Below are 24,186 nucleotides of genomic sequence, written 5' to 3'. Positions count from 1 at the left end.
GATCCAGTAGCTTAAAGAGACAGTGCTCCGAAATATATATATATTTACCCGCTCCCGTTTTTACATTATGTTCAGCATTAATTACAATTTAAATATGCACGTTTCCGTGTCGGAGTGTGATTTAATGACATTGCGAATACTTTTTATACGTTATATGAGCGTAACTTGCTAGTTTTACGTCAAAAGGTTCTGCATGAATGAGCCTCGGTATGGCAGATTCATCATACTCATGACTTGAAAAGCTTTTCTTCTCTCACCGTGTTTAATTCAACAATGCCACTTACTGGACGAATGGGTCATTGCATCCAACATCGGGATAACATTTTGTGCTCAGGAGAACATGGGGCCAATTAATTTGGTGCATGTTGTAGCCATACCAAATGTATAAAATTATATGACAAATGACAAACGTTTCTCATGTTTTGTGAGCATTTGAGGGTCTCACAGGCAGAGAAGTTGTTCACTTGTCTCAAGTGACTTCCATGGGCTCAGGTCTACATAGTTGTCTGTTTGCAACGGATTGATTGGCCAACGAGGGCACGGGGACTTCTTTTAATTTCAAAGCCATGTTTTGGGAGCTAAATATCCTGAGGTTTTAGTATTTTAAACTTGGATGGCGTGCTGGTACTAAAACCATATTAAGGGCATTATAGTCCCCATTGTTGTGATTACAAAATGTGAAGAAGCCAAACAAAGTTCAAATATTATCCTTTATTTACCTGAAAACACAACCTCTGTAATGCATCTACAATCGTTATCAGAATCAAATGATAGTCATATTTTTACAGATGATTAATATACATATATTTTTAAACCCAGGTTCCTTTGGAGGGACCGCACAGTACGCCTCTTAGATCACAGTTTTACAGCAGTTGCCAAACGTACAGGATCATAAAGACCTATAGAGGCAATTAAAATGAAAAACAGAACACTTGTATTGCAGGGATATCCTCTACGGATGAATAAATCACTAGACAGAAAAATGGATTGGCCTACAACTAAAGTAGTGCACAGCCAAGTTCATTGTGATGAGCGTCGTTTCCAATTGTGTAAACGCTACAATAAAAACAGTGATTTCCAAAAAGTCGACTATAGAACCATCTTAAAACCTTAAGTCAATGTAAGAGTATTTATACATTAGAATCTATAATTACAAACCGTAAAGCCTACATACAGCTGCAAGGCATGCATGATGTTTATACACAAAATGCAAGCTAAGACCATTGCACCCAATGTTAAGGATTCCCTACACGTCAAAACTACCATGATAGAAGGGAAGGAAGAATCGTCATGCTAGAAGGGAGGGATATGTTGAGGGTGTTGAACATCCCGGTACACTCAAATGGAAGTGTATTTAAAATAAATAGCATATTAAATGCATTATGTATTTGGTCTCTTTCCTATGAAAATCTGTTGCTCTGTGCACCAAAACCACGCACACAAACACACACAGACTGAACAAAAATATAAATTGCAACAGCTTGGTTTTTGCGTAAATTTTTCATGAGGTGAATATTTCAAAACAAAAGGCCTAATTCTCTCAAAGTGTTCACAAATCTGTCTACAGCTATGCCCGTGTGCCAAAATGATTCATTTGCCTCACAAGTGCCGCATACCAAGATGCTGCCCACAAAAAAAGTCCCCTAGAAAATGCACTTTCACCGCCGTCGGTCAGAGGCCTGACCAGAAATATGCTAATTAAAAATGATTGACAACGCAGCAGGCCTTTAATAACTGTACATGATAAAACTATTGTAGGCAGCCTAAGCATGCCTGTGCAATATCCATGCTGTCTAATCAGCATCTTGACATGTAACACTTGTGTGGCGGATGGATTCCCACTACAAAGTTCTCACAAAGATTGAAAAAATGAGAGAAATCAGCCTTTTGTGTACATAGAATAAGTACAAGATATTTCAGTTCCGCTCATTAAAAGTGGTCTCTAAAACAAGTGTTGCCTTCGTATTTTTGTTCAGTGTGCATACATAGTTGTCATGGAGTGAGGAATGAATGACGAAAGCCTGGTCCGCTCAAATTATTCAAGATTTTTAGGACAGCCAACCTAGGAACCAAAAAGAGAAACACAGTCAGATCAATGCCATTTAAGTCATGTTCATTTTTATATGAATAATTTAAAGAAAGCAAAGGGTGGGGTTGGGTGGAAAGGGGTGGCACACAAGTGACATTCACAATGTGAGCAACACAGACGTAGATTCCAATTACAATTCACATCTTGGTACCCTTTTAACTGCGACCTCAGTTTAGGCTAAGCAAACATCAGCTTTTGGCGCCGAACTAAAACCAGATGTTGACACTTTGGTCTTGAGTTATTCTGTCAACTCTTTAAGTGTGGGGGAAGAAATGAGAAATACTCACTCTCGTGACAGTGGAGCCAGTGGAGGGCATTGAAGGAAGAAAAGCACACCAATGTTGTCAAGTGGTACACAAACGCATTCAGGCTTTTATCACCACAAACATGCTTTCAAGGTCTTTTTCCACGGTGTTAATGCAGTGAACTGGACGACCACTCAAGCATGTTCACACCAAGCTTTGTAAAGATTCAGAATCAAACGAATCTAAAAGCCAAGCATTCGTGTGAGGAATTCAAGTATACTTTGCACACACATGTAATGTTCCTTAAATCAAATAATGACAAACACTTTGATTCAAAGGATTCATAGCTGTATTTTTCTTTAAAGTAAAAAAAATGCTTTGGGCTATTTATTGGAAATCATTTTGAGTCGTATTTCAAGTTCTTAATAATATTGTCCTTTGAATCAATTGCAATCAAGACGGTTATGTACACAATCTCGAACGACTTGGTCTCGAAAGAAAATGGATGTTTAAAAAAAAAAATCAACACACGCAAAATGATTTTTCGTAAAATGGTTAGAGGGAAGTAAGACTGTTCCTTTTTCTGCACAAGTACCCCAAGGGGGCACACCTCAGATGTTACAGCTGAGCAAGACTGTGGGGAAGCATCCAGAGATGAACAGAAAACAAAACAAAACAAAACATTGCATCACATTGAGGTAGCTGTGATCTTCCCAGTGCAGAAAAAAATGGCTTATTTCAAATCAAAGCGGTAAAGAAAATAATCCAGGACATTAATTTCTAGTCTTACATTTGGAGTAGAGGGGGCACACAATTAAATTAGAAATGAGCAACCACATACAGTTCATGCTTGGTCACAGGACATGCAGTTTAGTTTTTTCTGAAATATTCTTTCTCCCGCCTCCCCCACATCATCTAATTGGAGCATTCCAACCTTCACTCTCAAACCTCCCCCTGTTCTTGTCTGCCACACGTCGCTTGTCCTCTGGAAAATGTTTACACTGAAGACACAATGGTTAACATTAGAAAAGAAACATCAAGGCAGTACGTCTAAGCCACGCTGGTCCAACAAATTTACAAAGCCATAAAAAAAAAAAATTGCATAAAATAGTGTTCAATCTCTGTACAGATCCACAATTTTCTTGAGTCCCCAACTTTTCTTTTCATAAGGAGGGAAACTGCGCTAAATAATAGTTACTGTAGTGCCGCTGGACTGTTGACACCGTTAGAAAACCGAAAGGATAAAGCTTAAAAAGGCATTGAGAATAATTTTAAAAGTAAAAGTGAAAAATGGCAACTGTCAAACAATCTAGTCCACGTCTATGTGAGTGATGGTAAGCTAAAGCTGTAGGCCAACTCAAATCAGGTGACTTCTCAAAGGGAATTTAGAGTATTGTTGCACTTCATGGGTTACAGTTGCTCCTCCTCATACACAGGCAAACTAACTCCACATACAACACACACACACACACACAAACTACGTACGTGGAGGCGGACAAAGAGGGATGAAGGGGGCGTGGGGGAGCGAAAGGGAGGTGTGGTGGGGGTGGGGGGGTAATGGGAAAAGTCGAGGTTGTGCTCAAGTCAGTCAGCACCAGAACATGTCTGCCATGTTAGTGTCGGTGCTGTAGATCCAGAGGAGCAGGGGGAGGGAGAGGGCCACGAAGGGCCAGGAGATGCCCTCCATGCATGCAGCCAGGCAGCAGCCTTCCGAGCTGGCGGCTTTCTCCAGCTCTTTACCCGGCTCCAGGTAGTTGCGCGCCGCAAATTTCAGCACCTCATCCAGTAAAATGACCGGCAGTGAGATCTTGAGCACCACCAACCACTGCGTCAGATTCAGGGGGGTGATCTGGAAGATTATCTGACAGGGAGTGGCATACAGAAGTCACATGAACGACTGTTCCAGCCAACTTCCAAACGCGCGTTCTCAGACACCCACCTCACTCAGCAGGCCAACCAAGTCAAGGTAAGAGATGTAATCTTACATTTATATCCAATGAACAAATATATTTTATATATTTTTTGTTTTAAGAAAATGCATTACTTACACATTCACAAAATTAAAACTTGAAAGTAGACCTACACGGCCTTGCAGCATTTTAAAAACATGAAAAAGGACTGCCTCCCATCACAAAACCTCTTACGCATCCTTGCATTATTACAGTAATAGGTTTCCTTGTTTTTCGTTCAGCCCTACCCTAGAGTGTACACAGAAGATGTGTTGTCCTTACCGGGAGAGGCTCCATGTAGAGGATTAGGAAGTGGAGAGACATCGAAAGACAGATTGCGCCCAGCAGCCACACGTTCTCCCAGGGAGGCATACGCAGCAGAGACTGGTTCTCAGACACACTGAAACACAAAGCAACACCGTTTGTCATTTAAAAAAAATATATATAATAAAGATGCTATTGTGAAAAGGGACATACAAATCCCTTTTGTGCCAAGTATTTATGGAATTTCTGTGAAAAAGCTCAATAAAACTCAAACTAACCTATTGAGAGCGTTACACATCTCAATGGTGACCAGCACCGACAAGGCCATGGTCATCGGGTAAGGAGACTCAAACACTTTACAGTCTATATTCTGGAAGTCTGTGTTTTCTGGCCCACACTGAAGGAAGTGGCTCTGCAAGCAAAATGATGATTAGAACATGGAGTTGGAACAATACTGATGGCATAATAGAAGTTAGGCTTGTAAATCATACCAGCTGGTAAAATGTGATCCTTGGTCCATCTTCTGCAGCGACAAACCACCAGGCCGCGGCGCCCACTGTGGCAGCACCTACATAACCTGGTGAAACAAAGCAGGAACAACATTGTAAAACACTGACACAAGCACTGATGAGGAAATTAAAATGCATGGAAGGAAAATGGCACAAATTGGGGCAGACTGACTAAGAGTGTGGATTTGACAGAACATAAATGAACAAACGCAACACCTGCCAGAGTCAATTGGATGGTTAATTGCCAGAAAAGACAATCATCTCCACGTAGTGCAAAAATTATCTTTAATACTCAACAAGGAAATTGCAAAAAAAAAAGAAATCTGAAAGATCATTTACGCCGTTACTTGCAGTTCCGACCCTTTTATTTTCCTAAGATGAAAAAAAATGTAGCATATTTTTATATTTATGGACAAAAAGGACACATCGATGCTCCAGGAAATAATTGGTACACAATGTACTACAGGCAATACAGTCCTAAATATATCATTCATTATTTTCCGTAAATAGTAGCCTAGGTCAGTTATTTATAAATCACCCAAAAAAAAACCTGAACCAAATACGAATTTTATATTTATTTGGAATGTAATTACAGGCATGTTAAAAGTAAGGATGTAGTCGGTTTAGCAGAGGAGGCAGCCAGCATTCTGAGAAGATATTTAAGAAAAAAATTTTTTTTTTTACAAAATCTGACTCAGGTCATTATTTTAAGAGAGAAGGGTGAATATGTGGAGGAACGGTATTATAATTAAAAAAAGGACAGAGAGACACTGACAGGTAATTTACACGGATATGGTCGGTTGTTGCTAATCATTCATTCCATCGGCAAAATGATTGACTTACATCCAATGGCAAGGTATCGGAAGAAGAGCCACCCAGAGATGAGGGGCTCGCGAGCGTTGCGGGGGGGCTTATTCATGATGTCCAAATCTGGTGGGTTGAAACCCAAAGCAGTGGCGGGCAGTCCGTCAGTCACCAGGTTGACCCAGAGCAGCTGAACTGGAATAAGAGCTTCGGGGAAGCCGAGGGCCGCCGTCAGGAAGATGCTACAACACACATGGAAAAAAAATTAAATTAGAAGAACTGCGTGCACACAGATGAAAATTAAGATTGCTTGCAGCCCCTTACCAGACAACCTCGCCCACATTAGAGGAGATGAGATATCTGATGAATTGTTTCATGTTGTTGTAAATGGCCCGGCCTTCCTCCACAGCGGCCACAATGGTGGCAAAGTTGTCGTCGGCCAGCACCATCTCGGAGGCCGTCTTTGCAACCGCGGTTCCAGAGCCCATGGCGATGCCGATCTCTGCCTTCTTGAGAGCGGGGGCGTCATTCACTCCATCACCAGTCTGCAGAGTGCAAGTCACATGAGAAACACACTCATCTACAATCTTCCCAATTTTGATTGTCATTTGACATCACCAAAAGTCAGGCCTTCTTACCATAGCTGTGATTTCATCATACGACTGCAGATACTCGACAATCTTGGATTTGTGGGACGGCTCCACGCGAGCAAAGCAGCGAGCCTTGACCACTGCTTCGCGTTGTGCAGAAGGGGTAAGATCGTCAAACTCTCGGCCCGTGAAAGCCATGCTGGCGACGTCGTCCTCCTCTCCAAAAATACCGATGCGTCTGCAAATGGCAACAGCCGTGCCTGTAATGACAGCAAGGAGCATATTTACAAATTGAGGCTTTGAGGAAGAAAAACAGGGATTGGTTAATGAACAATGTTCTTTATCTCCCACATGCGAGGGCACACTAATAAGGGAAGCGCTGTACGGCAAGGACATGGGCGGTTACTCGTGACATACCCTTGTTGTCGCCAGTGATCATAATTACTCGGATGCCTGCGAGGCGACAGAGTCTAATAGAAGCCGCCACCTCTGCCCGGGGAGGGTCCAGCATGCCCACACAGCCCACAAAGGTGAGGTCGGTCTGAGATAATACAAACAAAACATAACATTACTTGCACTCACAAGAATTGGCCAATAATTGCAATACCAAAGTTTAAAAGCCAGTTGCATTTACCTCATAATCAATAAAGCGAGTGCAGTCCTCCAAGACCAACTCTTCCTTGTTCAAGGGGTTATCTCTGGTGGCCAGAGCAAGACAGCGCAGAGTGTCCCGGCCGGTTCCGTATTCCCGGATCACAGACATCAGTTTGTCCTTGATGCCGGGGGTCATGGGCACTTTGTTGACACCTATGCGAACGTGCGTACACCTGTCAATCACTCCCTCGGGGGCACCCTGTGAAGAGGAGCACACGGATGTTTTAGGGGTTAAATCTGAACATGACTAAAAAGTAGGGTTCAAAATATTTTCTTTTTTTCCCCACAATATGTATTTGACGGGATAACGGTCATTTGTCTAAATTTGACGAGTCGAGGGTTGAGCCACTATCAGTGTGACAAGGAGAGGACAGAATCTCAATTTACAAAACGCAAACAAGCTAAATGATTGTATCTAACTTACCTTGACAAACATCTTGCCGGCAGATGAGCGGGCTTTGTTAGGGGTGCAATACACAGACATCGACTTCCTGTCTCTAGAAAATTCTAATGTGAAGTCTTTCTTCATCAGCTGCTTGATTACCTGCATGTTTAAAACAAGCCACGCACACGTAATCAGTATTTTCATTTAACAACACAACAGAGCTAGTCTTAATTTCATCTTCCATATTTCGAATTAATGAAATGTAAATGTCACGTACAGAGTTGCAGGCATTGGCTCTCTCGATCTTGGAAAGACCTTTCAAATCTGTGTCAAACACGTTCATCTTCTCCACCAGGCACGTGAGAGCCGTCTCAGTGGCCTCACCCACCTTCTCATACACACCTTTGGTCTAGAAATGGAAAAGAAAACATTACAATCACCGTGCCCACCACCCAAAAGCAGAGTAGACGTGCTTTTTCACATGTCCACACACCTCATTATAGTCCAATGAGGAATCGTTACAGAGAGCGCAGATAGAGGCCAGCTCCACCAGAGCATCATATTTAGAACATTTGACTTGTTTCCCATCCTGGTACCTAAAGGAACAAAACAGAAGAGACAGTTATCATCGAGGCCTGAACATACTGGTCAAAGAGGATGACTTTTTGTGATTAAAACATTTAAGACTCACACTTCTCCATCCGGGGCATATGTAGAGCCAGTAACAGTGAATTCCTTTAAGGAACAATTAGTACTATCAGCCTGGTCGATGATAAACATCTGCAAAGCAAAAACATTGTCATGGTAACATTTGAACACGTCACATAAACAGAGCAATTCAATCATACAAAATCAGAATGAGGAGGTTCTGCAGGAAAATGGGACAGACACAGTAACCAGCAGATGGCAGCAGTCAACCAAAATTAGCAGCAAAGCAAAAAACACCATCGTTAAGATCCCCCACATAGCATGAGCAGATTTCTTCAACTTGGATTTGCAGTAACACATTCTAGCATATTCGGAAATGAATTGAATCAATTGAAATTGTGTATTGACCACAAAAGGTGTACCATGAAATCAGCACACGTCCCCAATAAGAAGGACAAAACAGAAAACCTCTGTACATCAGTCAGTGTTTCTCCCAGAGAAGCACCATTTAATAGGAACGGCAACCTCATGGGTTTCATTTGGAGTTCACAATTTTGCCTTTTTTTTTCTTACAGAGTTGGTGAGTAACAAAAAGCAAGAGACACAGGAAGAAGGGATTCGCTTCCTACAAGGTCAATTATGTAACTTCATGGCCACTTGTGCTGTAAGAGACGACGCATGCTGATCAACATCCTGTCTGACGGTGCATGGGGAGTCGGGTGATAAAGAAAGTGGCAGAGGAAAAGATAGGGGGGAGACATGAAAAAGACAATGGGACGAGCATCCAAACATGACTCAGTAAAGAAACGAATAAATTCAATGATGGGGGGAAAAATGTGACTTTAGCAAAATTGGGCTAATTCGATTGAATACATTTCTAATACTTTAATACAAGTAAATGTTCGAAATTCATAAAAAGCCAAAGTGAGAAGAGTTTTGTGATATAGCCAGTGAATCAGAGGTTTTCATAACATTCCCGTGAAAAGGTTTCAACTTGTGTTGAACCTTTCAAATAGACCTTCTGGGAAATTCTCTTCAAGATGTTGGAACACTCTTACTCTTTCCACACTGATTTGGTAAAACTGAGTCAGGACTCTTAACACCAATACTAGAAAGTGGATTTGAATAAACCTATTTTTCCCGTTGCCTAAACCTTGAAAAGAAACCACAACACGCGCCGGTATAAAACAAGCTACAACTAAGACTTCAAAATCATGGCGTGTCCTGTGTGCTTCCGTTTCTTACCCTGCACACAGACATCTGATTGGTCGTCAGTGTGCCAGTCTTGTCTGAGCAGATGACAGATGTGCAGCCAAGAGTCTCCACAGAGGGCAAACTGCGCACAATAGCATTTTTCTTGGCCATGCGTCGTGTTCCTAAAGCCAGACAAGTGGTGATGACGGCAGGCAAACCTGAAGAGCAACAACATGGGGAGATTTTTCATTAACAGAAAGACAGTACTGTGATATTGTGTCAGACAATACAAAACTTGCCATTATGATTGATTCCCACGTGAACTAAATAAAAAAGGGAAAAAAGAACGCATGGGCTTACCTTCGGGGATCGCCGCCACTGCGAGAGCCACAGCAATCTTGAAGTAGTAGACAGCACCACGGATCCAAGAGCCTCCATGGACGGGATCATTGAAATGCCCAATATTGATGATCCACACAGCGATGCAGATCAGTGTAATGACCTGCAACATAAGAGAAAGCAATCAGAAATGCTGCTTTAAGCTAATATGAAATAAAAAACTGAGCATCGCTGAATAACATGAGCGCATTACTTTAGATAGCTGCTGTCCAAATTCATCTAACTTTTGCTGGAGTGGTGTGCGCTCTTGCTCCGTGGCAGCCATCTCATCACGAATTTTACCGATCTCCGTGTTTCCACCTGTGGCCACCACCACACCCACAGCCTTACCGGCCGCAATGTTGGTGCCCTGAGAGGAAAGATAAATTATGCATCAGGTTCCTGGGTGGAAGGATGAAGGAAGATGGACAACTATACTGAGCTATGGACTAAGAGTTAAACAACTACAGAGATTTTGTAGTCGACTATAATGTGACGAAAGTTGAATCATGTGGCGTGCACTCCACCCTTTTTGTCACCACAGACCGTCAGTCTGACAGTCAACAATATACTTCAACAAGTCAACAAATAAACTAATTTAAAAAAGAAAAGAAAAAGATAAAAAATGTACCATTACGCCTAATGTAATTTATAGGACGAGTTGACTAATTCAACCCTTTTTGTGGACTGTGAAAACAAAAAAGTTGGCATGCATTTAACAATATGACGAGAAATGATTTCATTCATGTGCAGCAGTATTGGAAGATAAGTCATACAAATTTGAATCCAACCACAGATTGTTGTTGGAAAAAATCAAGTGTTTCACCCAAACCAAACATTTTCCACAATGAGCAATTTAAAGACATGATAGTACAGCGGTGTCTCATGCTTTTCTAGAAAACGACCGGTGTGCTAAACACAAGATGAGCCAGACAATTAAATATAAATGACACATTTATTCTAACCAAGCAGATTACATAGGTAACATTGATTTTTAAGAGTCATTGCTGATCTAGCTAAATATTTTATGACTGTGAAAGTTTGTGCATCCACTTGGAGGTTTCGTGGTAATAGATCTTTGAGAGCAAAAAATAAATAAATACATAAAAAAACATGCCACGGCTCACTTACAGAAAAGAGCATGTTCTTCTTGTCCTGGTTGACTGCTCGGGGGTCTGGCACCGGGTCAGTGTGTTTGATAACAGAGACAGACTCTCCTACACAGAGGAAACAACATAAGTGGCACCGAACGGTCACGTGTGTAGTAGCTGTGATTCTTTGTTGACACTTAGGCAGAGCGGTAGTGTGTGGAAAAGTGTTCTAGCTATCTTAGCAGGCATGACAACTATCAACTGGCGCCTTTCAGGAGGGGGATACATGACAGCTGGGAGGGTTGCTGAAGATGTCGCTGTACTGTGTTATAATCAACTCAGTAGAGTCTGTACATGTTCTGATAGGATGCAACAGACAACGTTTGAAGGCTATGTGGCCTTGAATGGGGAAAAGAGGAGCCGATGGAAAATAGCTGAAACACTAAAAATACCCAGTGGAGTTTGCGACCAATTAAGGCAGTTGGGAAAGACAAGATTTAAGGCCACGATTCACATAAAACTACCCTCACGTGCGGCATTCATTCTTCCTTTGAATATTTTCCATTGCTGTCTAAATTACCCACCCACCGCTTCCTCCATTTAGCCTTCCTCACATCCACATCGCTCAGCTTTGATTGTTTTGTATTGACTGCGTAGTCATAACTACAGGATAGCTTACGGGGTATGTGCGTCAAAGGAGGCAAATCAATTTTTTTCATCAGTGGTTAGCTTAAAATGGGGATCGGGTGGGATAAGCTCTTGACCAGGTCTATATGAACAAGCAGCTACACAAGAATATTTCAAATCTGGATTCGGAAACCAAGAAACATTCTACGCATTTGTTTTACCTGTTAGAATTGACTGGTCAACTCTCAGCGTGGTTGACTTGATGGAAGTCAGCCTGATGTCTGCAGGTACTTTATCACCGACTATAGACACAAACAAAGAAGCATTGCATGCATACAGAACTTTTCAATAACATTTGTTAACAGAATACGCAAATGTGGGCAAACAGAAGCAATCAAAGAAGCAGAGGGAAGTTGATTTAAATTTGAGATTCTATAGAATTTTGAGCCATCTGCAGTAAGCTTTACACAATAAGTAAAAAACAAAACGATAAGCGATCACTGATACCTAACATCACAACCAATTGCTGATTTTCCATAAAATGCTAAATATCTGCTGATCCGATCAAGCCAGTCAGATCTGTTAACTCTAACCTGCGGCAAACGAACGCAAAGACGAGACAAAATTGAGAGCATTCCTAGATTCTAACCCGCAGAGACTTTGTAAATAGCCCCAACTATTTTGCCGTGTAAAGAGGTGCATTAAATCAGGTATAGGAAGCTGAGCTACATCAACACAATTCCACCAGGAAGTATATTCTTCTCAATACAATGCTGCCATTGAGAGGCGGCCAGAGGTTCAGAACATTCAGAGATTCTTCACGGGATTACATGAAAAGTAGGTTTGAATTAAAATAAATAAAAGATCAATCAATATTCAGTTATTTTCCACAAAAATGATTGAAGAAAATTGTGTCAAATGAACAGATGAGACAAGTCAAAGTTTTGCTCCAATGATTCAAGTTCTATTAATGAACCATCCAGGGCCCAAATCCATTACGCACCCTTTCCACAATAAAGTTCTGCCATCCCTTGTAAATCTAAATGTAAACATACACCAAATCCACAAGTGTTTCATCCATAGAAAGAATTACAGCGAGCAAGAGAAAGAGATAGTAACACTTAAGAGTGATTGCTTTGAAGACTGTGATCAAACAGAAAGAGTGCTTTGTGCTATTTTCTTCACATGAAATATTGCAGTAAGGCGAGCAAGGGGGGCTGAGCAATATAAAGTTTGAGTCTTGTGGCCAACACAGCCTCTTGTGTGGACAGTGAAGACATACATGTAAACCCATGAGCCTCTCAAGTGCCCAGAGGAGACACGGAGGTGGGGGTGGGAGAGGGGGTGTATAACAAAAACGAGACTCGATGAGTCCTGCAAAACGCACATCCAAAAATGGGTAAACTATTTTGATTAGCTGCAAATGCTCTACTGGATTGAAGGGGCAGGACTAATTTTTGTCAGCACACGTGCCAACATTCTCATGAGCAGTGACAGAATGAACTAAATGAATTAACACTTAAACAGTACTGCTTTAAGTATCACCACTGTAAAATGCCAACGCCGAGTTTCCTTAACTCAAAACTCTTGAGAACAGACAGTAGCATAAGAACTACCAAATATGGCCTGGGACGACACTGGACGCTGTCAGAAGCACTTCATCACTGCCTGCCTACCTTCAAACTACACTTGAGATCAACCATGTACAGACAAGAGGCAGCGAAAGACAAACAAGGCAGTGCATGTGTCACGACCCATATCTGCATCGCGGTCATGATTAGATTAGCTAAAGCATTACGATTGCAGCCAGTGAAACGACAAGGAATTTCACTACAAATCATTATTGTTGTGTACACAGCGTATTTTTTCTTAAACCAACTTTGATGTTTTAAGACAAAAAAAAAAAAAATACTTTCGGGATATATTTTTAGCTTGGCTTATTCTTGGAACATGTTGGCCTGAAGGAGGAAGACCTTTTTTCACCCCCAATGTGAACAAAGAAGATTATCTATCCCAGGAATATGACAAATTGTTCATCGTTCAGGTCTTTCCAGAACATCTCTAGACCGACTGTCAAAACAAAAAAGAACATGAGCACAAAAATATAATTGAATGTAAGAGAGCACACTTTTCATCTCACTCCTACACATAGCAGCTACTCCCCAGCATATTTGGGGCTTGGGTTGAAGGGCGAGTGAGACAGCATTTATTTATTTTCGGGGTTTTGTTCCATGATGCTCACTGGAGTGGAGGACAAGCACGTAGGCCGACAGCCTTCAATGACCTTTCACAGGGTCACTCAGGCCCTCAAGAGACTATTTGTCCTCTTTTAATGAATGGAAGGATCACAATCCAACCCACACATGATAAATGGTGCTGTCAGTAAAAAGCCAGCATATTGCAAAAACGGAGTAATAATTGTGGGGGAAAGCAGAATATGCAGGAGTGGGATGGACAGGCAGGAGTTTGGAACGTATTAATCCATTACATAACTGTTCTATTTACGGACACCTTTCTGTCAGTAAAAGTGCTGAAGAGGAATAGGCAGTGCATGCATGTCTGTATAGGAAGTGCATTTCCCTATTGATCTAGTAATAAACCCTAAGGCAAAATCTCCAAATATTTTGGCGAATAAACTTTTTTTTTTCCTGAACCTTACCTGCAACCTCGACAATGTCCCCAGGGACAATGTCCCTGGCCTTGATCCTCTGGACACTCTTCCTATCCTGGCGGTACACCTTGCCCATCTCTGGCTCATATTCCTTCAGGGCTTCAATTGCATTTTCTGCATTTCGCTCCTGCCGAGGGAAATTGGGACAAATTAACAATGGATAAAAGCAGAAAAAAATATCACTTGTAGACTAAGTTTTAGGAGCAACTTGGTGTCATGTAAATGACCTTTACGCTGACTGACAGACAATATTCCCAATAAATCTGATTTAAGAAATAATCAGCTTGAAAACTTGGCAGAATACACAAAACAAAACAGTAACAGAAGAACCACAAAGTATTCCACCAGCGAGCAAGTGGATTCATTACATACATACCAAATGCATCAAAGTGTTGTTACTTTTGCTAGTGTGTTGGTAAAATTGTTCCAACTTATAATGCATCAAAACTTAGGTCAATGACTTGACTTTTGTCCTTTTCTACTCTGTTCTGACTGAGTACAGGAGTAGTCACTGAACACAGAATGAATAAGACTTCCTTTGTTTCCATATAAACATTTATCCTGGATGGCTTCCATGTTGCCTCGTCAATAGTGTCAACTGATTTTGGGAAATCAAAACATTTCTTTAAAGGAAATGTGAAAAAGCCTTGGATAGGTTAGACATGGTGCAATTTCCCCGTCACATAATGATTTGCTGTCAAGAGGTTTTGACTTGATTGTGTGTTTACCTGCCAGACTCCAACAACGGCGTTGGCTATAAGAATAAGCAGAATCACAAAAGGCTCCACAAAAGCCGTCACTGTTTCTTCTCCCTCTTCAAACCAGGCCAGCACCTAAAACAGAGGAAACCTTTGCTTTAGCTTTCGACTCAACATGAGACTGTCGCCGTTTGTGAAATGCGCGATATAAATAATCTTGCATTTGCATTGCATTAATAACTGCAAGTCAAATACTGAATGGGCAGAAGACACTCGACAATTGAATCACAAAAAAAAAAACACATGAATTGAAATTGCCTGGACAGATGAAGCCACGGCAGTGTTTGCGTTGGTCATTAGTAAAAGTAGTTAAATGTGATTCAGTACATAAAACCAGGTCATCTACTTTCGCATTTTTATCCTGCCACTGACACAATAGAGACAATTTACATCACAGCAGCTTACCAGGATGCAATTTAAATTATTAGATGAGTCACTTCCCTGCCCTAATTACAAAAAAAGTAAGACATTTGCAAACAGGTGGTGGAAACTAGGCCAAGTGCGATAGAATGTCGCATTGGCAACTGATAATAACCACTTTTGAAGACATGAGCGACTTCAGAGAAATCAAAGACCATGCGACGATTCAGTCAAACAACATTGGAACAACTCATTTACATAGAGGTGTGTTCTACATCTGTGACAGAATAAAAACATCTGTCCACGTTGCAAGATTTTTGATTATGGTGAATACAGAAACGTGTGAAGTACAATTGGCTATCATCTTGGGGTGCACCGACATCAATTTTCAGACCAAGTACAAGTTCAATAACTCATGCAATTGTGATTTCTGGCTGATTATGGCATACCAAAACCATATAGTGCCATTATGTTTTCAAAGTATTAGATTGCTTTTACAAGTCTGATTACTAATTCAGACATGCAGGATTGACACCAAGTACCGATAACAAATATAGATGAATCTCAGAAATCGTAACGCAGGAAACTGAACCCAACATGGGTTCATAAGCAACCCTTTATAAATTTACAATGTGAAAGACATACCAGAGATGATGGAACTTCATCCATTATGTGCATCTTGTGGACACAATATAATGTGATTGCACATATCGGGGATACAAAACGACAATCCGTCAAAAAGGAAACGCGTGCCAAAACGGTTTGATGGAGGCTATGAAACATTTTGGGCCACACTCTGCACAATCATCACATGATGACAAATAACATTAGCGTTATTTTTTTGGTGATGGCTAAACCACCACAATGGAAGTATGCTGCCTTTTCATTAATTCTGCACCAATGGTTAAGTGTACCCAAGTATCTGCCACTTAAAGCTTCAATGGCCCTTATGTCAACGGGCTGTTAATCTCAGTGACATATGCAGGTGATATATTCTTCTGTTCACTGATTAACAACATAACAGCCTTTCGCTCCCAGGCGCAAAAGCCACGGCTCAAGTTGTTAACATTATTGTTATGAGACAACACAGGCTCAAAAAAAAGATATATTTATGTTTGATTTGCATTAAGAACAAGGAAACTCTTCCTTTCTAGTACACTCTGCAGCACTCACACTTAATCTACAAGGATTTATGTTTGTTAATAAAAGGTGGTGGACTGTGACTCAAATGCATTTGCTGTTGTCAACTCAGCCAGATTTTAAGCATTGGATTGGGCTGTCAAGTTCTAGAAAGAAACTCGTTCTCGACGGCTGCAGACTCATGCACAGAGCTACAAGTTTAAGTTTAATTGCAAAGGTTTTTATCGTTCATCCAAATGGAACTTGCATTTCAGGAGACCGTAAACTATCGTTTTTTATATTACATTTTAAAACACGGCATGTGACTCATGAGAGCTCCCTGTAGTACCAGTTCTCATGTACTGTGCTCTAAAAACGCTAATTGTGTATCACTGAGTACGAAACAGCTTTTAAACCAAAACCTTCTGCTCCTCTACCACCACCGAGGAGATGAAAAACACCTCGTTCTTAAGTCTACGGTGGAAAACATCCACAAACACGTATTTTTACATTTTTTAATTTATGTCAAAATATGATTTAGGCCATTATTTTAAGAGGGTGACGACATATTTCTGCGTTCAAACGAAGAGTCTGATACACACAAACAGGTCGTAAGTGAGAGGCTCCCTGCCTTAAAGTAATAAACTGCCAAATTGTGTTGTAGCGAGTAGAGTAGAGAGTAAAGAGACGTGACTCGCATCCGTCTCATCCCCCATTGCATGATAAACAGGCAATTTTCCGGTCTTCTGCGACATGTATCTTTTGTTTTTTATTTTTGTTGTTTTTCTTTGATTACGAATACCTCAAGAATCACATAATTGCAGTATTCTGATCCCTTCCATTCCAACCCTTTGAATCTGAATCACGACTCAGCCGGGTTTCTTGAACGGTCCATTAAAATGAGCGGGTTTACAGGAGTAATACTCACAAACGATATGCAGGCAGCCAGTAGAAGGATCCGCACGAGCAGATCTTCAAACTGTTCCACCACCAGCGCCCAAAGGGACTTGCCTTTCAAGAGGAAACAAAGTTACATTTAAATGAACCACATCAGCACACATAATTTGAAATGAAAGCCAATTGTGGACTCACCCTCCTCTGCGGGCAGCTCTTCATAAAGGAAACGTGGTGAAAAAAAGCAAGTTAAATTGAGGTCAGTCGTTCGGTATACAACAACAATAAGCAATTAGCTAATGTACAGCTATTGGGACAATGATTATTTATAATGACTATTTATAATGTGAATCGGGCCAGTGCTCGTTTACCGCAATTCATTACGCACGGCGTGACGTCAACCTACTTTTGTTAAACATGACGTCCGTTACAAGCCCGGTGGCACGGGCCAAACAACGTTACATGCTATGACAAGCGCATTTAAGAAGCCCCAATCCTTACCGTTGGGTCCGTATCGTTCCCGTTGTTTCTTGATTTGCTCCGAGCTCAGGCCGGTGCTCTCGTTCACGTTAAAAAAGCTGTAAACTTCTTCAACCGTCTTTGTGTGCGCGTTGTCCATGGTGAACGGCCACTCGGAGACCCGTTTTTCTCTGCTGGTCCCGACCTCGACGTGACACGGTCCTTCTTTCCTTCCTTCCTACTAAACGACTTGGTTTTAAATTAAAATAAATAAAAAACCCAAAACGGCCTTTTACTATGGTGCTGCGTGTAAATGATTTCAACAGCAAACAAATCAGGGAGCAGGTGTCTGCTTAGAGGGGCCGAAATAGCGGCTAAGATGCTAAGGACTAGTTAGCCGCTAAGCTAACAATTCGGCTCTGGCTTGATTTCGCCGGTCGCGCTTCGCTCGCTCTCCTGAGAAACCTCTAACGGATAATTCATATCATCAAAGCAGTAAATGACGCCCCGCTCGGTATAAACAACGGAAATCGAGGAAAAAAACATACACAGACAGATTATTTAAATACGCCTGCCGTTTTTGTGGCTCAGCCCTAGCCTGCTTTGCCTATATATTATTGCAGATTCACCAGCGTCGTCTTCGCTATCAATTGCGTTTGTCCGCTGCAGCCTTCGTGTGAGTCGAATGCGGTGTTCGGTGTCCGCATGTGGAACCCTCTGATTGGTCACTCAAACCGGAAAACTCTCTTTCGCGATTGGTTTACACAAACCGGAACTCCCTGACTCGCCATCTTAATTTCATTTTGGAAAAAAAAACATTAATGAAAATAACTCACTCTTCATCATTTGTTTTCCGTGGTACCAAATTTGAATTGGTCCATTAATGTAACACAAATCCCACCCTTATTTATGGAAGGTACGATACCACTCAAGTTTTTTTGCAAAGATATTGTAAATAAATGTGGGCGGGCCTGATAAGTGGCTTGTGACGTTGGCAAAAAATGAACGAACAGAGGGACGCAGCAGCTTTACGTTGGCTCAACTTTGTCTGTGTATTGGCGTGACTTGTCGCCTCGAATATTCATCAGGGTTTCATGACATGAATACAGTACAGTACTGTTTCAAAAGTTGAATTTCAAATTATTCCAAAGTATGTGCATTCATGTAACACATTTTTGATTCATTTTTAATTTCCGAAGAGGGTCTCAAAGTTTGAGATCATACAAATGAGATGAGACTCATACCATATGTAGCTATCATAGAAAAAAAATAAAATAAAAATGAAACAACTTAACGATGGTGCCTGTATTACATGTTGCCTATCCAAAAGATCTTCAGATCAATTATACCGATAACTCTGGTATGAAGGGTGATTATGATTCAGTCTGTGCGCAACACAACAGAAACTCAGGGTAATTTCAATGATTGCATCTAATGGTAAACAGCAATTAATAGCATTATTTATGTCTCCCTAGATAAAATGTCCATGGGTGATTGTTTCGGGGCCACTCTAATTGCTTTACTCAACTTATATAATTACGTTATGCTGTATTTCTGAACTGTGCTCTCCAACACTGTTTTTATGTTGTTACGTGTTTTTAAGTGTGGTATTTTACCTTTTTTCTCTGCTTGTCTCCTCTCAAACCTTGTTAGATCTAGCTGTATGTTCTATAAATTTTCATCATGAATAACAGAGCGAGAAAATCAAACTCTCCTGTTGCACTGTCAAACAGCATGTAAGCCTTCATGTATACCATAAACAGCCAAAAAGGACAGGTACAGATAAAAAATAATAATATTACAGGAAAATAACAAATATCACTTCAATCTTGATGTCAAATGCAAATGTCTTCTCTTAATTTAACGGGGCTTGTAATTCCGATGAATATTTTTTTGTATGTTTGGTCATACGATTTCATCATTTCAATTGAAGAACAAAAATTTCCTTTTTTCAGGAGAAACTCAAGGCGGATTCTTCAACCAGTGTTGCACGCTTTTGCTGCACTCCAGTGGATACAAAGTGTACTCCCTACAAACACTTCATATACTTTCAGCTCACAAAGATGCACATTTCTGAGTGATGAATTTTCATTTGCAATCTATGTTTAGAATTTTGGCATTCATAGTAGTAGTTAGTCGTTTTCTATTTGTGTTTATTTTTATGGATACATTATGTTGTTATGGCATGACTTGTGTGCTACATCGCCGCTGGGTCATCGTCATTGTATTTTTAATTTTTAATTTCTGGTTAATTAATATTTTTAACTGATTGGTTGGGATACATTCAGATTGCAACGACTCCTAAATAATTCAGTCATTTGTCAAGGCAAGGGTGTCTTGATTATAAACTCGTTAAACAATAGACGGAAAGCAGTTCAGACAGAGTTCAAGTTTTTTTTTTTATTAACATATGCACATCTTGTAAAAATAGCAGTTCTTACAATAAAATGCAAGAGTTTAATGAATGACACATAGCTCAAGGTAGCTCTTGGAGGAAAAACATTTTTAATAAAAATAAAACGTATATCAATAAAAAAAAGATTTGGTTCAAACGTTTGGTTCGCCTAATATAATAAAATAAAAACAGTAACTAATAATAATAAAAAACTAAGAGCTTACACAATAAACACTGTGTTCAAAATGTGTCAGTTAAGTCGCGCGATAAAACAAATCCCGCGATATTTACATCCGGGGTCAAAGTTGATATTTTTCATGTGCCTGCATGGCGGCGATGTATAATACAATTCTGACATTGTTTAACATGAACAAACGCTGAATTGTGTGGAAAATAAATACGTTTTCTTGCGTAGCACGTTCAAAACTCTTTTCTTCGTTTCCGTTAGTTTGGTTTTGTTTCTATAGCTTGTGCTATTCCGTGTTAGCACTTTCACCTTGCATAGAATCTTCCGCAAATGGCTTAAGGGACATGTTTAAAACCAGACTGCCGTTAAGTTCCTTGCTTGCCAGTCGACGGGTAATAGCAGCAAACGGTAAGATTTCCCACACAAGTAATAACTTAAGTTTTCACACACACCTCTTTAAAGGTTTGAATGCATCGTCCTCCAGGTGGCCTTTTTAAATTCCTTTCCAATATGAGCGATGCACCACAAAACGCACCGCCTGCCAATCTCTTGAAACGATCCAAAGAGGAAAATGAGGTTGTTCAAACCACAAAACGAGCCAAATTCGAGGAAGACAACACAGCAGAGGAAAGGCGATACCCCAAAAAGAAAGTCATACTTCTAATGGCATACTGTGGCAAGGGGTACTATGGAATGCAGGTACAAAACAAAGCAACACCCCCAACTTTCAGCATCTTTTCTTTTTCCCCCTAATTCCTGACATTTTTTTGTTTAGCGAAATCCTGGGAACACTCAGTTCAGAACAATAGAAGATGATCTTGTTGCAGCGCTTATCAAATCAGGCTGCATTCCTGAAAACCATGGCGATGAAATGAAGAAGATGTCTTTCCAAAGATGTGCCAGGACTGATAAGGTTGGTCGGTTGTCTCCATTTATCCATTTTTGACAGTGCTCGTCCACATACAGGTTATGGGTAAGCTGGAGCCTTTTCGTCGGGAGACAGGGTACATTTTGTCCTGCTCGCCACCTAACTGCAGAGCACATGGAGACAAACAAACATTTAACACATGCTCACATTCACAGATAACATGAATGTTTTTGGAATGTGTGGAGAAGCTAGAGTAATGCTGATATGAATAAAACTCCCTAACAAAATTAACACATCTCTCTGAATGAATGATGCACATGACAGTACTTGTATCAGAATTGTGATCGATTATTAATCCGTCAGGACGTTAATTACTATTTGATGGTGTTTAGGGTGTGTCAGCAGCTGGCCAAGTGGTGTCTCTAAAGCTGTGGTTGATTGACGATATTGTTGAAAAAATCAACAAGCACCTGCCGCCTCAAATCCGAATCCTTGGTGAGAGTTTTTTTTCATTTACTTATATCTACACTGTATATTATGAAAATTCAAGATGTCACGCACCTGCATGTGGGAGGTCAACAAATTGTTTTATTGTAATGCTTATTGCGTGTAAATGAAGAAAACCCCTCCTCACTTTATATTGGCATTGAACTTAGAGCACTTCACAACAAGCAGCAATTTGACAGTGACAGAAAAAAAGTGTTTTATTACCATTCCTTGTTGTTTACTGTCAAACTAAACATAAAACTAAGAAAATTACATACATGTATTTAAAAACAACCGCTGTGCTTTCTTGAGATAAATTAATTTAGCTAATGCTAACGAAAAAGTAAAATGCCATCAATGGGCTATTGAATAGCATTTGGTGTCATAAACCTTTCATTAACCGACATTGATACGCAAACTGTAGTATAATTACTGTGGGTTACTGAGTATTTTTGACCAACACAATGTTCATCCATGCCTGTAATTACATACTGTTTAGATGGCCATGGTGCGTACATGAGAAGGAGCACTGCAGTATCTGTTGAAGGGGGGGAAAAAAAATCATTTTTCACATTCTATTTAATTGTTCTGTCTTATTGTATGTTTTTATAAAGTGCAATATTTTCTTTTTAAATATATTTTTTAGGGGGGGTGGAACAGATTAATGGCATTTCAGTTTTTTTGCTTTTCATACAAATAGAAATATCAATATGCCAGCTAATCTCTCATGAATAGGGCGCATAAAACATAATAAAAAGATCAACAAAAATCTAACAAAAATCTCTCTCATATGGTTGGCAGATTTGGTGAAATTGGTCTACTTTGTGACATGTTTGTTAGCTTGCCATTTATTTTAATAGGGAAGATAATAAGAGTGTTTTCATTTATGAGCATGACCGCAGAATAAATAATACGCGTATCTAAAGCTACGATCGTGATGCTTGTTTGGCCTTCCAACCACAGGTCTGAAACGAGTGACCCAAGGCTTCAATTCCAAAAACAACTGTGACGCTCGCACATACTCATACCTGCTTCCAACAGTGGCCTTTTCTCATAAAGACTACGACACAAGTGACACGGCATCCTTTCGCCTCGATCCGGAGACGCTTCAGAGGGTCAACCTTCTGTTTGCGCGATACAAGGGAACACACAACTTCCACAACTTCACCTCCCAGAAGGCTCCAAAGGACCCCAGTGCCCGTCGCTACATCACAGAGATGTCCTGCGGAGAGCCTTTTATCCTCAGTAATAACGAATTTGCCGTCATCAAGGTGCGAGGCCAGAGCTTTATGATGCATCAAATCCGCAAGATGATCGGCCTTGTGTTAGCCATCATTAAGGGATACGCGGAGGAGAACATCATGGGCAGGAGTTGGGAAGAGGACAAAGTGGACGTGCCCAAAGCTCCGGGACTCGGCTTGGTCCTGGAGAGGGTCCATTTCGACAGGTATAACAAACGCTTCGGAGGAGACGGTCTACACGAGTGTCTCGAATGGGACGGTGAAGAGGAAGCCATCAAGGCTTTCAAGGAGGCTCACATTTATCCCACCATTGTGGAGACGGAATGTCAGGAGGGCTCCATGCGCAGCTGGATGGCCACACTACCTATACATGACTTTCAAGGCACAGCCAATGAAACGCAGAACAATAAAGAGCCGAAAGAGGTATCTGGGAATAGTTAGAATTTGTTTTTGTATTTGTCCTCACTAATTATTGCTTCTTTTCTTACAGGAAGATGCCGATATTGCAAATGACTCTGATTAAGGAGAAACCTGCAGACTTATTTTTCATGAAAAAAATGTTTTTCTTCCAAAACTTTGTATTTCAATTTGCTTATTTTTAAGTAGTTAGGTTTTCCTCATGTGGGTGTTGTTTATGGTTTCTATTACGCAGATTACATAGTTCCTGTACACACACAATAAAATAAAAACACTTTTCATTACTCTAATGTGGCAAATTGATTGATTGTACCCTCCTAAAAATGTGGATTAATGACAACCTTTGCAATGCGGAGGAGCAAGATGAAATGCATCAAATGGGAGTCTGACAGAAAACAGATTAGTGTCAGGCTGCTTCAATCTAATAATGTTGCAATGCACTTTAAAGCAATGGGCACTACCTACTGATCGCGATTTCCACGGCACCGTAGCTTGGTTCAAATATTGTATTAGGTATGTAAATACCTTCATTTTTTATTGAATTATTAATCAACTTGTGACCCCAAGGAAGATAATTCTGGATAGCTGGATTATTAATCAAGGTCAAAGTGCAATTTATCAGCAGGTTAGTTGTTGCATAAATACATGAATGTTTCGCTCAAATTAGAATATGTTTAGCAGAAACTTAATTTACAATCGTCATTTCAGTACAATTCAATAAAGGAAACTTAGGAGTGAAACAAGTTTTTCATTTTTAATCTTTTGACATAGTTCATCACGAGAACTAAAATTTAAGTATTCCCGGTATAAAAATGAATTGAAATGTTTGAAATTAAACTACTGAAACTTTCACCGGCATCCATTTGGATTAAGCACTGTGCATTGTGTTTAACGTTTACATCCG

At 40.4% G+C, this 24,186-nt stretch overlaps 2 protein-coding genes across 2 annotated transcripts; one reads left to right on the top strand and one right to left on the bottom strand.

The window, feature by feature from the left end:
- Positions 1-2,746: 2,746 nt before the first annotated feature.
- On the bottom strand, positions 2,747-18,427 carry atp2a2b (ATPase sarcoplasmic/endoplasmic reticulum Ca2+ transporting 2b). The gene is made up of 23 exons (XM_088280744.1): positions 17,731-18,427; positions 17,428-17,445; positions 17,264-17,346; positions 14,827-14,931; positions 14,087-14,225; positions 11,649-11,729; positions 10,841-10,926; positions 9,924-10,079; positions 9,692-9,833; positions 9,383-9,549; positions 8,181-8,269; positions 7,983-8,085; positions 7,767-7,898; positions 7,529-7,648; positions 7,085-7,303; positions 6,868-6,991; positions 6,499-6,710; positions 6,185-6,405; positions 5,900-6,102; positions 5,039-5,124; positions 4,826-4,959; positions 4,566-4,683; positions 2,747-4,195 (listed from the first exon to the last, which is right to left on the bottom strand). The coding sequence occupies exons 1-23, from the start codon at positions 17,846-17,848 to the stop codon at positions 3,923-3,925; spliced, it is 3,129 nt and encodes a 1,042-aa protein (XP_088136870.1). The 5' UTR covers positions 17,849-18,427; the 3' UTR covers positions 2,747-3,922.
- Positions 18,428-20,374: 1,947 nt separating this feature from the next.
- On the top strand, positions 20,375-23,572 carry pus1 (pseudouridine synthase 1). The gene is made up of 6 exons (XM_088280916.1): positions 20,375-20,678; positions 20,755-20,969; positions 21,046-21,183; positions 21,531-21,633; positions 22,588-23,288; positions 23,356-23,572. The coding sequence occupies exons 1-6, from the start codon at positions 20,615-20,617 to the stop codon at positions 23,386-23,388; spliced, it is 1,254 nt and encodes a 417-aa protein (XP_088137042.1). The 5' UTR covers positions 20,375-20,614; the 3' UTR covers positions 23,389-23,572.
- Positions 23,573-24,186: the final 614 nt, after the last annotated feature.

This window comes from Idiotropiscis lumnitzeri, chromosome 18, assembly GCF_059441095.1.
Source record: "Idiotropiscis lumnitzeri isolate Australia: NSW breed Sydney's pygmy pipehorse chromosome 18, RoL_Ilum_1.0, whole genome shotgun sequence".
Lineage (NCBI taxonomy): Eukaryota > Metazoa > Chordata > Actinopteri > Syngnathiformes > Syngnathidae > Idiotropiscis > Idiotropiscis lumnitzeri.
This window is presented reverse-complemented; position numbering and strand designations above follow the sequence as displayed.